The sequence below is a fragment of the Colossoma macropomum genome, unplaced genomic scaffold (assembly GCF_904425465.1).
Source record: "Colossoma macropomum unplaced genomic scaffold, Colossoma_macropomum, whole genome shotgun sequence".
NCBI lineage: Eukaryota > Metazoa > Chordata > Actinopteri > Characiformes > Serrasalmidae > Colossoma > Colossoma macropomum.
In genome coordinates this window covers 465,539-485,945 of record NW_023496030.1, presented here as the reverse complement: position 1 = coordinate 485,945, position 20,407 = coordinate 465,539, and the positions used below count along the sequence as shown (strand labels likewise).

Sequence of the window (20,407 nt, the reverse complement as noted above, 5' to 3'; positions counted from 1 at the left end):
AATGTTATGTGAACTGATCTGAAATGATGTGAATTTCTTTACAATATTGGTGATAGGAAAAACGCAATTGTCTACAGTGCAAATATAGTCATTTTATTTACTATCCAAAATGACCAGTGAACCTACATATCTCTTGTGAGTTTTATATGTAGTGTTGAAAATCTGAAAAAAAAAAACTCTTACTTCAAAATTATCATAAAAATCAGACATCAGGCAGTGTATTCATAACCATTTAATAACGTCCTGTGAAGTAGCTTTCAGAGGCAACAAATGCTTCAGACATCTGGTTCCTATAACCACCACTGAGAATAATTCTGACTCAGCTTCACCAGAATGGCACATCTCAAACCACTCTAAATTACTTAGAAACTAAAATGTGCATAAATGTGAAAAATCGATGGCATTACCCTTTAATATAAAAAAAAAAAATCATTACCAATCATTAATCATTAACCAAGACATTTTCAGTATTCCAAGTTTACCTCTGTTGTTTTGCACTGGAGCCACAATGCTAATGTGGCTAAGAAGCTTAACTGCATGCTTGCCTCAAATCACATGCTGTATGACACTGTCATCTATAAACAATAGACAAAAGTATGCCACGTACTTACAAAAACACATACAAAAAACAGTGGAATGCAACAGTAGACAGTAGAGTAGTAGCCATCTCAAAGCCTGAATTTTGTCTGTAGTTTTGTCGCTTTTCATAGCTATATAGATTATTTTTATTTATTTTTTGCTTTAGTTTGGTAAGCTGTAGTTTACTATGCTGAAGGTGGATGCAGAGGTGTAACAGGATCTTGCGGACCCCAGTGCCAAAAAAATAAATAAATAAAGAGTGAATGCCCCCCCCCCCATATGAAAATTACTCTCGGTTAAGTAAAAATGACAGTGTGATCTGATCTCAACTGCAAAACATAATTATATATTGGCGCAGTGGGTAGCGCTGTTGCCTCACAGTGAGAATGGCCTGGGTTCGATTCCCGGCTGGGCGACCAGGGTCATTTCTGTGTGGAGTTTGCATGTTCTCCCCGTGTCTGTGTGGGTTTCCTCCGGGTACTCTGGTTTCCTCCCACAGTCCAAAAACATGCAGTTAAGCTAATTGGACATGCTAAATTAGCCCTAGGTGTGAGTGAGTGTGTGATTGTGTATTTCTGTCTGTCTGCCCTGCGATGGACTGGCGACCTGTCCAGGGTGTATCCTGCCTTCCGCCCAATGACAGCTGGGATAGGCTCCAGCAGCCCACTGCGACCCAGAAGGATAAGCAGTTTAGATGATGTATGTATGTATGTATGTATATATAATAAAAGTGCAAAAAAGCGCAAAAGTATGCAAAGGCAGTGTGTGTCTTAAAGGGTGAAAGGAAACAGTATATATATGAGACTTTGCCTGTTGGAATAGGGTGAGGGCATAAGTGGAGTTTGGGCGGGGAGCAAGGGGTGCATACTGTACCTTAAATTGCCAGATCATAATAATTTGCATGGTTGAAAATCAGTGTGGTTATGGGGAAAACAATGTAGTATGATAATTTTGCTAATGCCTGGGCTACTTGCTTACATTATTGCAGTTTCTATCATATGAGGACCAAAGTGGCCACAATGGACCACACTGGAGATAGGATTTTAATGCTTGGTAATTTTAATGAGCTTAATGACTTCTGTGCAGTGTTGTACACATTTACATGGTTTCAGGTCAGTAGTTGTTTGTTGTATAAACAGATCAAAGGCACAGCGCAATATGTCTTCAAATGTAGTGTTAATAGTTTTGCCATTTGTTCACATTCCATTCATTGCATCTCCCAGTGTAAAACCCAGACTCTGAACAAACTGAACTAATTGGGATTATAAAACCACATGTATCAATTTTTAGTCTCATGTTTGTGTTTGATAGAGAAAGGTAGATGTATTATTTCCTCCTGTCTGTTATTATGTGTCTGTTTGCTGTTAGGTATTTGTGTTCTAATCTTTCAGGGTACTTCTGATTGAGACACTCTATGGAATGAAACTATTCCATGACTGCTCTGCAATTTAGAAAGGGTAAAAACAGGTTTCTGCGGGTAGCAGTTCTGAATGGAGATAGGGGCAGGGTGGGGTATGAAGTATAAATGGGAGACTGTCAGATACTGACTGCCTATTATTAAAAAAACATTCATTTAACACCATCCCATGAAACACACACACAAAAAAAACCCCACACATGAGCACATGCTTCTGTGTTCATGCATATGAGCACAAAACACTAAGACTAATGTGTCAAGCATAACAGCATAACATAAAACCTGTTAACCTGTAAACCATGGAAACCAGACACTCAGAGTATTTTGCCACTCATTCTGCCTAAAGCTGTTTTTTTATGTTATATTGTACTCTGTAGTGCAACATTCTATCCCTCAGCCTCACTCGGTAATCAAGATTCCTAAAGGAATTCACGATTTTGTACCATTTTCATTTATGTTTTCATTAGTGTTCTCACCACAATATTTAGCATTCATTGCATAAATACAGCCTTCAGTCTGTTGATTGTGTCTGTCCCAGTGGTGTCAGTCAAACCTGACTGCTAGATTTGCTAGGTCTATAGCGGAACTCTTATCTTCACTGTTGAACAAAATAATAAATAAAACAGTGATTCTGTTTTTATTCAACACAAAATGAACACCAGAGACACCAAGTCTTTTAAAGAAAAGAAACTAAACTGAGGTATTTAGTTAGCCAGGTAGCTACCTTGTTAAACTTAGCTTTTAGCTGGTTGATATATACTGTACTATACTATAGTACTATACTCAGCCCCAAAAATCCACCCCAACGCAATCCCCCCACTTTCAAGATTCGGAAGAGATTGTTCCTAGCCTTTTAACTGGAAAAATCATTCTAGAGACTACTGCGGTACTGTTGTAAGATGCAAGTAATGTTTGATACATGGTAACATTTTTCATTTTGGAAAGAGTGTCCTTTTAACTTTTTCAGAAGAAAAACTTCATTTTGAAAACACTGTTAGCGTTTTCTGTTGGCCCATTTATTATGTGTCTTCCTTCCAAACTTCAAGCACATAGCAAAATTCATATTTCAGCTTTTTAACAATCTTGTTATCAAGTGGCATTCAGTGGAAAAATGTATAAGATAAAACATACTGAGTTAACCACTGTGTGTGATACTGGTGATTTTCAAAAATCCCATACATTTTTGCCGTAGAGAAATCCACCTTAGACCTGAAGTTTCTTTTATGGGCATGACACTGACTACAGAATTATCACACTTCAATGTGTTTAAACTTCAATGGTCTAATCAATCTAGGGGGTGTCTCACTCTGTTGAATACATCACAACTTGTACAGTAAATAACAGATATATTGTGTGATTTTACAGCTTGCGCTAGATGTAAATCAGCCCCATCTTAGCATATTCATATTTTTCTTACAACCTTTTGGTGCTATTGTTCTTGGATTCACAGGAGTCCAAAATATTCAGCTTATAGGCATTTGTTAACAACAAGTAAAAAGATGTGGATATCAAAATTTCAACCTTCTTTTGATGCCTTTTTGAAGGAGAAGTAGGTTTAGCCCTACTAACTCATTTATATTTTTTATATTAAGCCCATGTAAAAGAAAAATAATTAACCTGTTTTTAATTTTGTTTAGGAACATTATTTTGGAGTTGGAATGAAAGAACGCAAATGTTAAAATATTAGTCTTGCCTGGTGAACTGATACATTTTTCATTCTGTTTCTGAGCCCTAGTTGTGACCTTTATGTGGTGTATTATGTGTACTACTCTGTGTGTATGTATATATGTGCGTGAGCTTGTCTTCTGAATGTAGGTCACTCCAGCAAGCTCAATGGCTATCTGTGTGTTCACATGATCACAGTTAAAATGATTGAACTATGGTTTGTCCAGATGGCCTAATAGTATAAAGCACTGTCTAAGGGAATGGCCAGGGTTTGGCTAATCCTGTAACAAAGCAGAGCAGTTAAATATTTACTTTCTGCCTGTGAGTGTATCTATGACTATTAGGGAAGTCTCTGATCTCACATGTATTCGATTATGGTTGATTTTACTTTAGGAAGCTATATGTTGCATCTTCAGATTTCACCATGATTTTATGATTCTGAATTATTTTCAGAAATTCACTGAACAAATAGATGTGACTGGAGGAACTATTTATCCAGTGTTGGATATATAGGCAATAAAATCTACATCTTTTTTTGTGGGGGAATTTTATGTTTGTAAATTTATTTTGGCCTAAAAAACGAGTCCACAGTTTACTGAATAATATTGTGACCGATAACAATCAATTCTTACATTCCAATATTGATGCAGTTCAATCACGCAGGGAACAATTTATGTGTATGTGTATCTATCAATTGAGCTGTCTGTGTTATATATATACTGTATGCCATTTTTCCAATTTCTGACTTTCCAATTCTGTTTTCTTTTTTTCAAAATCTCAAAAAAAATGGTTGATGGAAAACACTAATAATAATGAAAAGAATGTTCATTATATCATGAAAGGAAATTTGCATACTGTCCTTTTCCTAGCGTGGAGAGAACTAGAGGTATAGAGGTGACGTCTAAAGTTTTTTATCCACATACAGATAAATACCCTTACATTAGGTCTAAATAAAGGAAAGCAAGTCTGTAGTAAAAATAATTGTTTGTGTGTAATATGCAGTGCTTTTTTAATATAATCCTGTCAGGAGTGTTAAGCAAAACGAAATGTCATTTATACAACTTTTCTAATTAACACCAGCAAGACGCTCTCACGCCCTTCACAGACTCACACACGCACCATCCACTCATCCCATCAAATACAGTACATGCTATGTATATTTTTATCTCTGTGTATCAGAGGAGCTACTAGGATGCTATTTTTGGGTGGGCATTTTGGGTGGGCAACAACAGCAATGTTGCTTTTCCTAAATTGGGTATGTAAAAACAACATAGTTAAATAGGGGGCAGGCCAATGGAATACAATTACAGCATCCGATTTTTGTAGGGTTTTTTTTTTATTAATTAAACTGTAAATGTTTTACTTCGACTTTATGATAAGCAATGAGCATTTGTATGAACTAGAAAGGAAAACTTGTGAGCAAGTTTGGATCTTCAGTTGGCTACTATTTTTCTTTACGTTTTTGCTGGTGTGTGTAATGTATAACTGAGTAAGCTAGAATGGAGAAAGTATAAAGAAATGTCCTGTTTGCCTACTGAGTGCAATTAAATCACACAGGCTGCTCAAAGATGATGTTAAATAGATGATCACCATATATAACATAGGCTGTGATGACAGTGGAAGAGCTAGGACAGTAAAAATATAGCTCAATGCAGTAATTTCTATGGGGAGCTGTCGGTTTCCAGCATATAGAAAAGAATTAATTATTTAATTTTGCATGACATTTGACATGTATTTAGTGATTTCAGTGGTGCAGTTTGCAATTTCTACAAGTTTGGGATCTTTTTTAACAAATAGCCTAATCCCTATTCCTCTAATGGTGGCCCACGGAGCAAACTCATTTACAGTGAGAAACTGAACGACTTCGCCTAAGCTTTTAACATAGTACCTGTTTTTTTTTTATCTGGGTTTGATCCAGTAGTTGCACGATACTAGACCACTGTAGTCGTGCGTCATTCTGTAGTCCTCATTATGCCCATATTAGGAACTCCAGGTCTAAGCTCCATTTCTCTATGGCCAGAATGGATAGGGTTTTCGAAAAATCGTCTCTGTCGCTCCCGGTGTTAAATAAAAATGTTCAGAACCCAATGCGTTTTGTCCTGTGTACATTTTTCTCCCGAATACCACTGGGTCCTCTGAATTACCAGGTCGTTAAAGAGCTATAATACTAATATTGCTACATGCGAGTTAAAACTACTGCGCATCAATCTGATGTCACTAAAGCTACACGAAACTAAGGCGGGCTGTGAGGCGGTGCTCTGACAAGCTGTGGTATCTTATCGAAATGTTCTACCGTAGCGCATATTTACGGGTACACCCGTAAATAAAACCTCTAGGTAGGATATTTTGATAGGCTAAAACTCCTTATCAAAAATACTACCCGTAGTTAAAACTACGAGGCTGAATTAAGCTGCTTTTTCGCCAGCTTCTTGTTTTAATGCTCCTGTTCCACCTTAAATGGTGCAGCAGCTGTGACTAGCTATCACAAACATGAGCAAACGAGACAAACGGTTCTGTGAAACTGCAAAAATATTAATTAATGTTAATATTAATTATTTTTTTGTTAATATTAGTTAATGTTACTCAGCTGTTAAGTGGAAATAGATAAACCTCCTCATATCATGCCTTTCAACCCTCCATGAAACTGAAGTCAGCTTCTTTTTCACCGGCTGCTTGTTCGAATTTTTCCGTTCCATCTTAATGGCGCAGCAGTACAGAACATGACTGCTGCACTATTTAAGATGGAACGGGAAAAGTCGAACAAAAACCTAGCTAATGTCCTCAGAAAAATGTCAGCAATAATATTAAGCTGAGTCTGTACTGAATTAGCCTGAGTGCAGGTATGTTTGTAGATCTTTTCAAATCAAGCTAAAAGGAAAGGTCTATCGTGTTTCAGTGAGCATCATATGAAGAACAGAGAACTGCAGGGAAACCTGCTGATTTTATTCTGACTTCTTTTCATCTGCCCTCAGTCTGTACATGGAAATGTTTACTGCCAAAACCTGCTTAAGGACACTGTCAGTCTAATGACATGAATTCACTGCGCAGTAGCTTTAGCTTACATGTAGCAATATTCATATTTCAACTCTTTAATGACCTCATAATTCAGAGGATCCAGTGGTATTCCAGAGAAGAATGTTCACAGGACAAAATGTCTCAGGTTCTTAAGATTTTTATTTAACACAGGGTGCAATATAGACGATTTTTCGAAAACCCTATTCATTCTGGCCATAGAGAAATGGAGCTTAGACCCGGAGTTCCTAATATGGGCATAAGAACATGGCGCAGACTACAAAATGACGACACGACTACAGTGGTCTGTCAAGTCTGGTACCAGCCTGTACTGAAGATTAACCTAGCTAGCTAAATAAGACTAATCGTGTTGCCTTCTGTAAAATTATTTTATGCCTATTCAATAAGCCACATCTACAAACCGTTTTAGCATTTCACTTCATCATCTGTACCGCATATGTGAAAAAATGTCGTGGTTTGGCGATAATGCAAATGAGGAGCACTGACTAAGCACACCCACACCTTCAAAACGGCCAACAGGAAAGCAGAACATTTTAGATGTTATCTATGACAAAAACAGTATGAACACTCAAGCTATAACGGTGATTTTTTTCAGCTTTCATTGGATGGGCAGATGATTTCTGTGGAAGGCTTACCTGTGGGTGGTTCACTGGTTGTGCTGTTGGATGGAGGATCACTGTGAATTATACAAATAAATGAATAAAAACACGATCACAAGCCTGCGCTTCTCGTGTGTTGTTTAATAAATACGCTGATAAATGGTCTTTACAGCGTTTAGCTTTAGCATGGATCACACATCACAAATAATACAGTAATTTGAGTATGCCATGAGCTGTTTTCTTTAACTCTCTGTCCCACAACAAAAGCCTGCAAAAAGTCTATATTCGAGCTAGCGTTACTGCGATTGTTGCATATAGCCTTTGGCTAAAGCTGCTCATTCTGCTTAATTTCATTCATTCCACCCAACAGCACAACTAGTGAACCAACAAAATTACAGACTATCTGCACAAAGTCTTTAAGTCGACATTCCTCTGTCACTTTTCCCAGGTTCAGAGGGTCGATGGTGGTGCTATGATGTGCTGCTAATTAGCCTAGCCAAGTAGCCGCTGCCCAGTCACTGCTTTACTCACAGCAGCTGTTGGTACATGCCTGTTTTGAGAGGCACGCGCTGTTTCTATGCGGCACGTGCCACTAACCGAGTGGCGTGAGCCCCAAAGCGCCACTTGTCACTGCCAATCCGTGACTGAACCCCCTCTCCCGTGAACAGAACATTAAGTTTGCAAGAAGTCTCCAGTAAATCAGTAGCTTAATGGCCGTTTCACTGTGAGTACTCTTATTTGTTCCTTAATCATTTGTTGTGCGTGTGACCATGTGATACTAGTTTAAATTTGCATGCAGTGTTTCCCACACATGGTTTGTAAGTACAGAGGTGGAAAGTACCGAATTACATTTACTCTCGTTACTGTAGGCTGTCTGAGTACAGTTTTCACTATAACAGTACTCTTTGGAGTAAAATTAAATTATTTTATTTAAGTTCATTTTTAATTAAATATTTCTAATTCTCTATATTAATTTTTAAAAAGGTTAAAGAGTAAAATCAAGTACCAATTCGAAGAAAACATGGTGAAACTTAGGACGTTTAGTTCTCAAAGCCAATCAAAAACAGAGCAACTCCAAGCTGCAGAAACACTACAGAGAGATGAGTTTAGAGCACGTGAAAGAGGGGAGCGTTAGCAGCACACACAAGGAGCTTTATTTAAACGGTCATTTTACTTGGTTTTGCAATGAACTAAAGAAAATGGCATTATTATCAGCTGCTAAATCTGCCTCCCTATCTCCGCTTTTCACAACACAACTTCAGCCCAACGGAGCGAGAAGGGTCTGGCTGCACACATCCACTCTCAGCCTGGCATGCATCGCCAGCCTTTTGATGACGTCAGCGCACGCTCTGCCACGATAGTGTTTTTGTCGGTTTTATGAGGTAAAACAGCGAACGACGTACTGCTGGGCATCAAGAGTTACACTGAATGTATATTAACGTTGCCATACTGATAATAATTAAATATGGAAACTTTCAAAATAAAACGTACCACGACTATAAGACATGAATGTTGGGGTTTATTCGCAGAAAAAAAAGTCTACTGAAACTCATGAAAGCCAGGCTGAAGACGATTAGAACCGGTTATAAAAACTGTAATATTGATAAAATAGAACTCATTAAGGATTCTAGGAGGTTGTGACAACGTACAGTCAACGTAGTATTAACTTTTGCTGTCTCGTAAACGTTGTCACAGTCTCCTAGAAAGTTGGCAGACAACGTTCATAACTTTCTGAGAAATTACATTTCAGCGTTGTGCCAATGTAGACAGCACCATGCAGACAACGCTGTGGGCACCAAAACAGTACGTTGTCACAACGTAACTGTGTTTGCAGCGCCGTTAGGAATAAAACCGGATGGCACTTTTAATGGATTCTATGGTTTTTTTCAGCAGGGAGGTACATAAAATTAACTCTCTAGCGGTGTTATGGCCGAAAAATTGATTAAGTGATGATATCGCTAAGCAGCAGCAGCCAATTTACCGTGCCGTTAGGCTGCTTCTGCCGTTGTGGTAGAGAGTGCATGTGCACGTGACGTCACTGGGGCTGAGCGTGCGTCTGGCTGAGAGTGCATGTCTGCAGCCAGACTATTGAACGGAGCAATTAGTTAGCTAGCTAGCTAAACAGGTATTTGTGTTTACTATTTTCTTTTTACTCTGCTGTTTTAGAATAAATTGTCGGCAATTTATTAAACTTAAAATCTGTTGCGTATATTTTGGTGCCTGTTAGCGAGAGGATCTACAGTGTCCTCATACCGCCCCCCCCACCCCAAAATCAAAATCAAACCTAATGAGCGTCTCTGTCTATTATCTCATCAATCTAACAATGAAAACCTATCAGACAATGTTAGGGAGCTGTTAGCGGCCTGTATCTACTACATTTATTTTGTTTGCGCACGAATAAAAAAAATAGAAACATGACGGTTCAAAGAAAATGAGAACAAATGATAAAATCGTGATCACGAATTTAAAAAAACATACCAACGAAGTAAAGTAAACGTGTGCACGACTAAAAGAAAACGAGAGAACAAATTAAGAAATCGTGGCCACAAATAAAAGAAAATGTTTGTACGTACTGCAAATCGTTCATTTGAAATATTTTTTTCCCACCGTCCCCTCCAGGGCTCCGTATTTTAGACTTACTGGTCAAAACAGTTATCTAATCAGGCCTCATGTAATATGGTATGAAGTTTTGCACGCACGCTGTACACAGACAAAACAGAAATCTTCTCACATTAATAACGAGCCATCAGAGACATTAGGACACCACAAAAGATTAAAAAATGTTGTGTAGTAACATTTCAGGTCATCATTCAGTCTGAATGCAGAAAAAAACTGTAAAGTTAACTTGCTTACTCGAGTAGTTTTCCAATAAACTTCTTTACGCTTACTTGAGTAAATTATCACTACAGTAACAGTAGGTGGGCAGCATGATGGCGCAGTGGGTAGTGTTGTTGCCTTACAGTAAGAAGGGCCTGGGTGGCCATGGTCTTTTCTGTGTGGAGTTTGCATGTTCTCCCTGTGTCTGCGTGGGTTTCCTCTGGGTGCTCCGGTTTCCCATCCCACAGTCCAAAGACATGCGATCAGGCGAACTGGAGATGCTAAATTGCCCCTAGATGTGAGTGTGTGTGTGTGTGTGTGTATATATGTGTGTGTGTGAATGTATATGTCTGTGTGTCTGCCTTGTGATAGGCTCCAGCACCCCCGGTGACCCAGGAGGATAAGTGGCATAGATACTATGTGTGTGTGTGTGTGTGTAAGTAACTTTTTCTCAAGTAAAGACTTTCAGTACTCTTTCCACCCCTTTTGGTTTTCTTGGGTTTACTTTGATTTCTTTAAATTTTTTTTTGTTCTTTGTTACAGAAAAAGAACTCGTGTATACTGTGTATACTAGCTTTTCTGAGACATGCAAGAACATTTTTTGCTGCAAAGCTCAAATGCAGGCTGTGTTTACAATAATCCCTCTCTGCCAATAATGCTTTCTCTGCCATAGCTGTCTGTAATACTCTGTAAATACCCTAGCGTGTGTGTGTGTGTGTGTGTGAGAGAGAGAGAGAGAGAGAGAGAGAGAGAGAGAGAGAGAGAGAAAATATGCACGTTTAGGACAGTGTCCTTACAGCACATCTGAGGAGAGGAACAGAGAGAGGAGAGAGATTTAAAAAAGAGATTGAGACTTGATGAGAGAAGATGGGATGTGCAATGTAGGAACAGAACGAGTTAAAGAGCAGAAGAGGGAAGGAAAGGAAAGAAAAAGTAAAGCAAGAGGATGACTAGAAAAAGGCCAAAAAATACAGAGAAATACAAGGAAAATGGAGAGATGGGGATGAAAAACAGGGACAGAGAGAGAGGGTGAAAAACAAAGGGGGACAGAGAGAAAGAAATCAGAAATATGTATGTAAAATAGAGGGAGGGGATGCAAAACAAAGAGTGAAAAAAAAGAGAAATCATAGAGAGAGAGGATGGAAACAAAGACGAAAAACAGAAATCAGACTGAAATAGTGTTAAAGCATATCAGTATCAAAATTAAAGTTAACATGTAAAAGTAAAATGGCAATGTGATTGTGTGTTTGCATTTAATTTCCTACTCATATATGCACTGAGTTCAAAATGAACATTTAAATTTAATACTGCAGTTTTAATTTGCCGTTTGGTATACTACTACTGACATTTCATTTACACAAAGATGTAGATGCTTTGAGTAGCTTTATTTAAATTAACATGTATTTCCCAAACTGCATGTTTATACTTAATGTGATTATATAATAATTGTATCATAATGATAATTAAAATGTAAGTTGTCGTATGCATTTTCACTCTTCAATAATGCATTAAATTGCATTATAAAGAAAACACCAAGCTGGAAAGATGTCAAAATTCAAATGTAGGTGAAAAACAGCCTTCTCTTTGCAATTACATTTTCTCACCTACTGTGCTAATTATGTGGCAGAATGCCTTTGAAAATGCATTCGACCACATTGCATTTTCATCTTCATGGTCTGTTTTATCTGTCAATCATCCCATTAGGGCAGGGCAGACAGCACACACAGTGGAAAAGGCAAATCAGCAATATATCATTTTGTATTTTAATCAGCTGGTCAAAATTATTCTCTGTGTTAGTCGACTGTAAGCTACAGATGTGGAAGATAGAGATTAATCAAGCATCGTGGGCTAATTTTTGACATACATACTGAGCATCAGGTGTGGATATATTGCTGTGTTCCACTTTTTCTGTTACCAAAATTGTATTCATAAAATGATTTAGTTGTAATTCTAATGGTATGCATAGATGTGTAAATCACACAACCACCTTGTTGTAGTGGCTGAGTTGGCAGCAGCCGCTGTACTGTATTGATACCGTGTCATATTTTACCTGAAATCAGCTTGAGAGTATGTATGTACTGTTCTGCTTTCCTTTTTAAAAATGAATGTTACATTACAATGTTAAATTCCTGGTATATATGCATGACACAGTGAGCTGGGTCATGTTAGCCAGCTGGTAAAATCAGCAGATGAGGGCTTTGTTTAGGAATGTACCGTTAGCTAGCATTAACAATGGCTTTTAGCTAGCTTATTTCTGCAGACTTCCACAGCGCACGTAGCTTATTAGCATGTGAGCTGATGGCAGAGCAATATATTAACCTCTGATGCTGTAGAAGATATCCCTGTATGGCATCAATTGGAATCTGTGTCCAGGCTCAGGCTCATTTTCAGCCAGCATTCTCAGTTTATGAAACAAAGCTAAAGTTAATTTGTTTTTCAAAATTTTCTGTTTCACCTTGGAACAGCTGTAATATTTGTGTGCATTGAGGCACCAGAATGTAACTGCTATACTGTTTAAATGGACCGGAAAATCGGAAAAAGAAGCTGGCCAGGAGGAAGCCAAGTTTAGCCTCATTTTTATCAACCAGATTGATTAATCAGAAAACTTGGCCACACCTTCAGTTAAACACTTTCTCATGGGGTGTAAAGACATTAAGCAACGTAAGTGGCTATATTTCTTTTCTACAACTCATGTGCTAACGTAAGAGTAGCTGCAAACTCTTCGCCTGCCTTGTTTTTAGATAAAGCCTTTTCCGCTGTGTGTGCTGTTGGTCCCACCCTGATGAGATAATTGACAGATTGGGAAGACCTTTACATTTGAATTTTGACCTCTTTCTAGCTTGGTGTTTTGTTTAATAATGCAATTTAAATGCATTATTAGAAAGTGAAAATGCATATATGATAAATTACATTATTGCATGATCACATTAAGCATAAACATGCAGTTCTGGAAATACATTTAGTTTAAATAAAGCTACTTATAAAGCATCTAAATGTGTAAATGAAATGTCAATACTAGTCCACCAAATGGAAAATTAAAATCACGGTATTGAATCTGAATTTTCATTTTGTGCTAAACATTGCATCTATGAGTAGGAAAATTAAATGCAAACATAAATACATTATTTTACCTATTACATTTTCATTTTAATTTTGATACTGATGTGCTTCCATAAAAGACAGGGTAAAAACAGAGAGTAATTAGAGAGAAGAAAGGGGTGAAAACAGGGAAAACAGAGAGGGATGGGGAGAGGAGACCGAAAGAGAAATCAGGGAGAGAAAGCCAGAAAACAGTGGGGAACTAAAGAGAGAGAGAGAGAGAGAGAGAGAGAGAGAGAGAGAGAGAAATCAGAGCAGGGAAAGTATTGAGAGAAATCAGAGAAAGTGGATGAAAACAGAAAAAACAAGTAAAACAAAGAAATCAGAGAGAGAGCTTCGAGAGAGGGAGTGTGTGTGTGTGTGTGTGGGATGGTGGTATTGCAGTGGCGATTTGAGGAGAACCTTAACAGATGGAGGCTAGATTATTGTGTTTTTCTGTTCCTTTTTCTGTACCTCCATTTCTCTTCATCTCTTTTTTTTTGCTTGCCTTTTTTTCCGGAACAGCCGCTGCAGCCATCCAGCTGGAGAGACCCTAAGAGGGAAGAGATGAAAAGGGGAGCAAGAGAAAGAGAGACACACACAGATGGTTCACCAGAGAGTACTGAACAGTAAAGAGGAGAGAGAAAGAGAAGAGAACTGAGCGTGTGCATGAATGTGTGTATGTGCTGGAATGTGCAGACACAGGAGGACCGACTGCTTATCTGCATTTGTTCTCCTGACACTCAGTCGGAGACAGACACTCACTCCACAGCGCTGGAGGCACTGTTCTGAGAGACAGTGATTAACCCTTCCCCCCTCCCCCTTTGCCTACCTGTGCTCGTCTGGACTTGTGTGTGTAGAGAGAGAGAGAGAGAGAGAGAGAGAGAGAGTGAAGAGAGAGTGAGAGAGATTTTCTTCAGTACTTTTGTGTCTGCTGTCTAAAGACCCAGTACGTACAAGGAGAAGGAAGAAGGACAAGCAGCACACCTGAGGAATTCTCTGCTAGTACCTTCTGTGTGTATGTTTGTATTAGTTTCCGTTGAGAGAAGCTGGAGACTCCTATTTTGGGATTACAAAACTGCTTATTTGAGAAGAATTCTGGTGCAGGACTGCCAGCTTTGTTTGCATGACACCCAATTCTGGGGTTAGCAAGTGAGTAGCAATTTCTTGGGGGTGAAGCTAGAATTTTATTATGTGCGGGTGAGATCTCTGAGAAATTTGAGTGGCCTGCTGATGGAAAAAGCTAGTATTGCAGACGGACACTAAAACTATGTGACTAGGACTAGCATCTTCTGGGGACCCAAGCACTACTACCCTGTTATTTACTGCATGTGTATGTGTGCGAGAGAGAGAGTAGTCAAGCATGTCCAAACCATCCCGTCTGGCACGGCCACCCTCGGCCACTCCTGGCTACAAGCTGCCATCGCCTCACTGTGAGAGGCCGGCAGACCGTCCCAGAACATCCCAAGAAGAGAAGCTGATGCAGACAGGCAGCAAGGGCAACTTGTCACACCACAGCACGGTGACCAACGGCGCAACACAAGCACACAAGAAGGGTGAGGAGGAGGCCAGCCAGCGTAAGAGCAGAGGCAACCCACCCAAAGGGGTCGTGGCTAGAGTAGCTCAGCAACCAGGTGCCCATCACAGTGAGTAAAGGAAATATACATAAAGGTCAAAGAACTTTCACTAGCAAAGTTCATTATAAAATCCAAGTGCTGTATGTATTCAAACACTCAGGTCATTTGTACTCAACCAATCACGCTGCCCTCTGCAACTGTAATGAACTATCACTTTTAAGGATGAGATATCCTGTGCTGACAAATTCTTTTATCTTATATGGGTTTAAAGACGAATTTCACTGATTTTTCTTTTTTTTTTCTTTACAAAATTTCTGCAGTTGTTGAGATGTAAACAAAGTCATTAAGAGTAGTTTGATGTGAAATTGTGCACTGTAGAGAAGCGTATCAACCCAGATTTCTTCACAATGGGGATGATAGGAACCAGGGGTTGCTATGCCTACAAGTGTTAATAATGATAAAAATGGGGGTAAATCTGAGGGAAAAAATCAGTGCAATTCCCCTTTAAGTAAGTATTCTGTGTGTTTGTTGTTGGTGGTGGGTGTGGAGGGGGTACTGATGCCTGGCCCCACTTGTCAAAAATACATTTTTTAGTCCATGTGCACACACCCATCTGGACAAGTGATGGTGACCTCCAACTCCAACATACAAAATAATCGTATAAAATATGAGTGAGGGGGTATATTACATTTTTGAATAAAGAATAATCCCATTAGTTATTAAATAATCCATCAGTATGAATCAGAGGAGTACTGTAGATATTACACTGCTATGCATACTATATATCAAGCATTTAACCTCACTGTGATATCCCATATTAATCTAACTTTTTTTGTATACTGGATTGGTTGTTGAGTAGGCCATGTTGTTTTGAACGTGGGCTTTATGGTTATTGTGAGGTTTAATGTGGATTTATTACATGCATTGTAGATTATCAATGGTGTTTCTCAATCCCTTGTGATTGATTTTTGTAGATTGCGAAGTGCTTTGAAAAGCATGTGAACCCCCAGCCAAATTATTTTCCCCATTCTTACGCAGCGGGGTACGGATTAGTGCTCTGTGCAAGCACATGTAGACCTCTTTATTATGTTCCAAACCACTGGTCTCTAATCCTGGGGGCATGGATTTACTGTTGGATGTCAGCTCCAGATAAAAGTTGAAATGTTGATCTGGGAGCAGCTTCTCATTGCCTGAGACACTTAAGACCTCAAAGGAGAATTAAAATATTCTGCATAATTAAAAGGTTAATTTATAAAAAGTCTTTTGTAAAATTCATTCAGAGTGAAAAGACAGTCAAATGAAAAAGCTCAAACATGTTTTGTTGAAAATGTCAGTACAGAAAACACATTTCTTTAACTTTTAATGCACAATTGCTGTTTCTTTGCTGAAAGTAGCACATTGGAGGAAAAAATAATGGAACATTTTTCATATTTTATTTTTTCCCAATATGTCAAACTCAGCAAATGAATTGAAATTGTGCACTAAATGTGAAGAAAATAGCATATTTAAGTATGTTCCCTGTGGAGGATGTGTTAATTTATTTTCACTTTGAAAATCAACAAAACATAATTTACCATGTATATTCAGACTTTTCACCTTGGTTTATGAGGTGAAAAAAAAGAAAAGGACAGGTGCTTGCAGATCCTTAAAAGGTCTGAAAATGTCTTAAAATGTCTTGAATTGTAGGAAGGATGCATTAAATTTAATCTGGGGCAGAAGGAATAAGCATGTCTATTTTTGTTCAGTTTTTTTTATTTATTTTACTGGTATTTTATATCTGAAAACAGTGACAATTTCCGCAACATCCAGTACCTAGGGTGTTTGTTTAAGTACTGCATACCCTCCACAACTCTTTTGAGAATGGTTTTGCAGTTTGGCAGATTGAGAGAATTCTCAGTGCCCTGTACTCTCTTTTTGACTGTGCCACAGCAAGAAGAAACTTCAGTACTGCAACAAAATCTGCAACATTCCCTTTAAATTTCTATGGCCATCGATGGCTTGAAAACTTGCAGCACTTGAAAGAGCAGTTAAAGTTTGGCCCTCTGTTGTGAAGTACGTGGACCTGCTCAAAACAAAGAAACTTCCCAAACCAGGGTCATCGTAATAGGACACCATTGCTGAGGCCCGAATGGATCTCCTTCTTCTGGCCGTTTTTTCCAACCTTTTTTGGCAAAATACTAGACAGATGCAGGGGAACATTGTTTCCCATTGGACTGGGTCTACTGCCATGCAGTTTTATTTTTAGTTAATGAGAAGGCAGTTATATTAGCTATGGGCACTAAATATTTCTGTTGTTCAAATTCAAGAAAATTCAAAAACGGTGTATACTGTAGCCTAATTTGTCGATTTCTTCTGCTGCAGTAACAGTATTATTTTCTTCCTTTTAGAAGAATTAAAGTCTTAAGTCATTAAATTTGTGCCTAAAAATGTGCACATACTCTGAATGGATAACAAAATATATAGCACTTGCGTGAAAGCTTGACACGGGATATTAATGTCTTAAACTGTCATAAAATTAACATTTAACAGGGTGTTCAACGTGTATCAGGGTGTTGCGTATAAATGTACATGCAGGATGTTGTCAGGCAAAATAGGAATCAAAAAAAACTTGTGTTTTTGGTTTTACCATTACTTCATGATTATCAACATTTACATATAAAAACTCAGAAGACGTGCAGGTTTTAAACTATACAGAAAAATAAGAGGAATTTTTCTTCAAGCTAGAGGAACGTAGCGAAACTGAGATTGATTACTGTGAGTAATGTCTAATGTTTTTGTTGTTGTTGAGCTTCCATTGAGATATTGAGATTAAAACTGGTGCAAGTGCATGCATACACAGGCAGACTTTGTGGTTGTGTCATCTTGATTTATTTAGGTTAACTGCTCACTTTCAGACAGGTTGTATATGCAGTCAGTCAGGACCCCAATAGAGGCTGTCATGTGTGAGTTCTGAGTCATTACTCTGAGTGAGTGTGAGTGTGAGTGTATGTGCATGTGTGTGTGTTGGAGATTGGGCATGCTCAGGCTCAGTGGTGATAGAAGGAGGTCAGGAATGTGTGCAAAGCATTCTCAGTGTCTGAAGGCCTAGGTCCTTTTTCCTCAGTATGTATGTGTGCATGTCTCATGGCTTTTGTGGGCAGGTTTGGATAGGAAACCAGGTGTTATGGGCACACTAGAGCTGCACATTGCAGACCCTTAAGGACATAACTTTGGGTTGAACTTGACAATCCAACAATCAAATTTCACCACAGGTTCAGCCTTTTAGTATGCAGTTTGAATTTGTTGATAAAACACAGTTGGACAACCCAAATGTCAGGTCCAAATGATATAGTAGGGTACATTTAGATAAGTCTGATAAGACTGTGGTCAGTTATTTCTACTGGATTTGATAGTGACATAGTCATTGATATTGATGCTTTCATGATGCTCAACTAAGCTTTTTTAGAACTGTGGGGGGGGCAACCAAAATATTTTTAAACAATATTTATTAAATCAGTGTTACATAACCAGTTATAACCTAAATATTTGTCATGCCTTATTGCTGAATAATTATAAAAATGAATTGTTGAGGGGCTTGTAACCTCCTTATCTCCCTGGAAATTATGCTTATATGGACACTATTAGTACTGTGATTATATCATTACATTCTACAATTGCGACACAGGATAAATCCTGTTTAATAACACTTTAATGGCAAATGTGAATGCATGCATCCTGGTGAAATACTGTTCAAGGGCTGTATGAGTGAATAATGCAAAGCCCAATCATTACTGGTAAAAGTATGTACCATGTTCTGAGTGTGAAAAACAGCTTTATTGCCCTTTTTTGCAGATGCAATAGAATTTAGCCACCACCACCTTTGATAATGTGTGCAGAGCAAACGTACTCTACCCACTCTCTTCACCACAAATAAACGTATGTAGACCACTAAAAGAGCCTCAAATTGAGTAGAAGTCTTTCCCTTTCACCCTTCTACCCTTGTTTTAAGGGAATTGTTTGACCAAACAGTGTACACAATATTCCCCTTGGCCCAAATGGAATCGATCAGTTATCAGTTTTGTCCATTTTTATAGGTAATAGTGTTTCACATAGTGTCAGAAACCACACAAGCAAGTCTATTTGAGATTACTTAACAACTCGACACAGTTTGAGGCGAATGTATAGTGAATTAGGAATGTGTTTGGCATAATGCTAATTGGTGGGTTATAAGCTTATGTAACTTGTAAGCCATAATCGCCTTTTAACTCCAGTGTAAAACTAAATAAGCAAACTTTGGATACCAAACATGTCTTGGCTGACTGACAACATTTGAGGTTGACAAAGTTAAATTAATTTGATCGCTTTAAATATTACACAATGTCATTAAATTTGAATCTTCAATCAGTTACTATGATAATTTGTACCTTCTTTACAATGTAATAATTTGTGCCTTCTTTAAAAACAATGTCTACATCTACTCCCTTTTCTGTATTTCATAGACCTTTTAAAGAGTTTCCCATGTTGTTGAAGATGTCCGCAGCAAATGCTCCTATGTTCCTTTCTCTGTCTTGCACTTCTGACAAAAGGTTGAATATTCAGTGTTTATTGCGTTACACCTAGCAGGTGTTCTGCAAGGCTGTTGCATAAATTCCAGTCTCCCAAGCTTTATTACAAATGAATATTCTGCCAGCTTCAGCTAGTGCTCTCTTCCAGGCTTTGATCTGGGGTCTTTCTGCCAGCTTACTTTTCCCAAGCCTGAAGAATGGCATTTAGTATTGCTGTGTAGATAATTGAAAATGCGTTAACATTAGAAATGCATTATCCGTAGGTAGATAAGGCTGACATTGATTGTCCTGAAGCGCGTCAAAAGGACTTTGAATGGAGAAACTGTTCAACTTAAAGAAGTTTTTTTTTTTTTTACCCATAGTACATGCTAGCAGGTGGGGATGTGCCATATAATACTATAATGACCTTAACACAAACAATTGCATACAATTTTGGAAGCCCATTCCCACCAGCAAGGGGAAAAAATATCGACTTTTTTTAACCCCCCCTCTGTCTCTTTCTTTCAAAACGGTGAATTCTTCTCAAGATTTTGGTTATGTTGAAATAATGTCTTGTTCTTTTAACATTTTGTCTGTTTATCTAGAAATAATGGCTGATTTTCTTAAGATATTGACTGATTGTGTTGAAGTAATGACTTATTTTCTTGAGATTTTTGACTGATTATATTGCAATAATGTTTTGTTTGCAGCAGGACACTTCCACAATGTTAATAATATATAATGAATAATTTTTTTTTGTAATTTGTTAATCATAAACAATGAATATAGGACTGGTCTTATTACACCGCTATATCATTAAACACATGCATGTACAAATGATTATAGCTGACTAATGTTTGATGGTAAACATGTATCACCCAGAATTAGGTGATCATGCTTCTTACAATGTTGTGCAAAAGCTTTGCATCTCTTTCTGTCTCCTGTCATGGTTCTATTCCACACATATGTGCATGACTATTGGGGCAGAACAGCTCATTGTGCAAGCTGAGCACAAAAGTTTATATGACAAGCAACTGCTGACTGCAAAAATGATGCTATGTTAAAAACTGTCCATTTTTTTTATCTGAAAAAATAGTACTTGGTTTGTAAAAATTAACA

The 20,407-nt window shown here is 38.1% G+C and overlaps 1 protein-coding gene across 1 annotated transcript in view; it reads left to right on the top strand.

Annotated features, from left to right (window-relative positions):
* The first annotated feature begins 7,924 nt into the window (after positions 1-7,924).
* Positions 7,925-20,407, top strand: part of si:ch211-285f17.1 (sickle tail protein homolog) — a 233,006-nt gene continuing 220,523 nt past the window's right edge. Inside the window, exons 1-2 of the mRNA XM_036564672.1 lie at positions 7,925-8,017; positions 13,714-14,822. Coding sequence (XP_036420565.1) covers positions 14,552-14,822 — 271 coding nt within the window. The 5' untranslated portion in view covers positions 7,925-8,017; positions 13,714-14,551. The remainder of the gene's footprint in view (positions 8,018-13,713; positions 14,823-20,407) is intronic.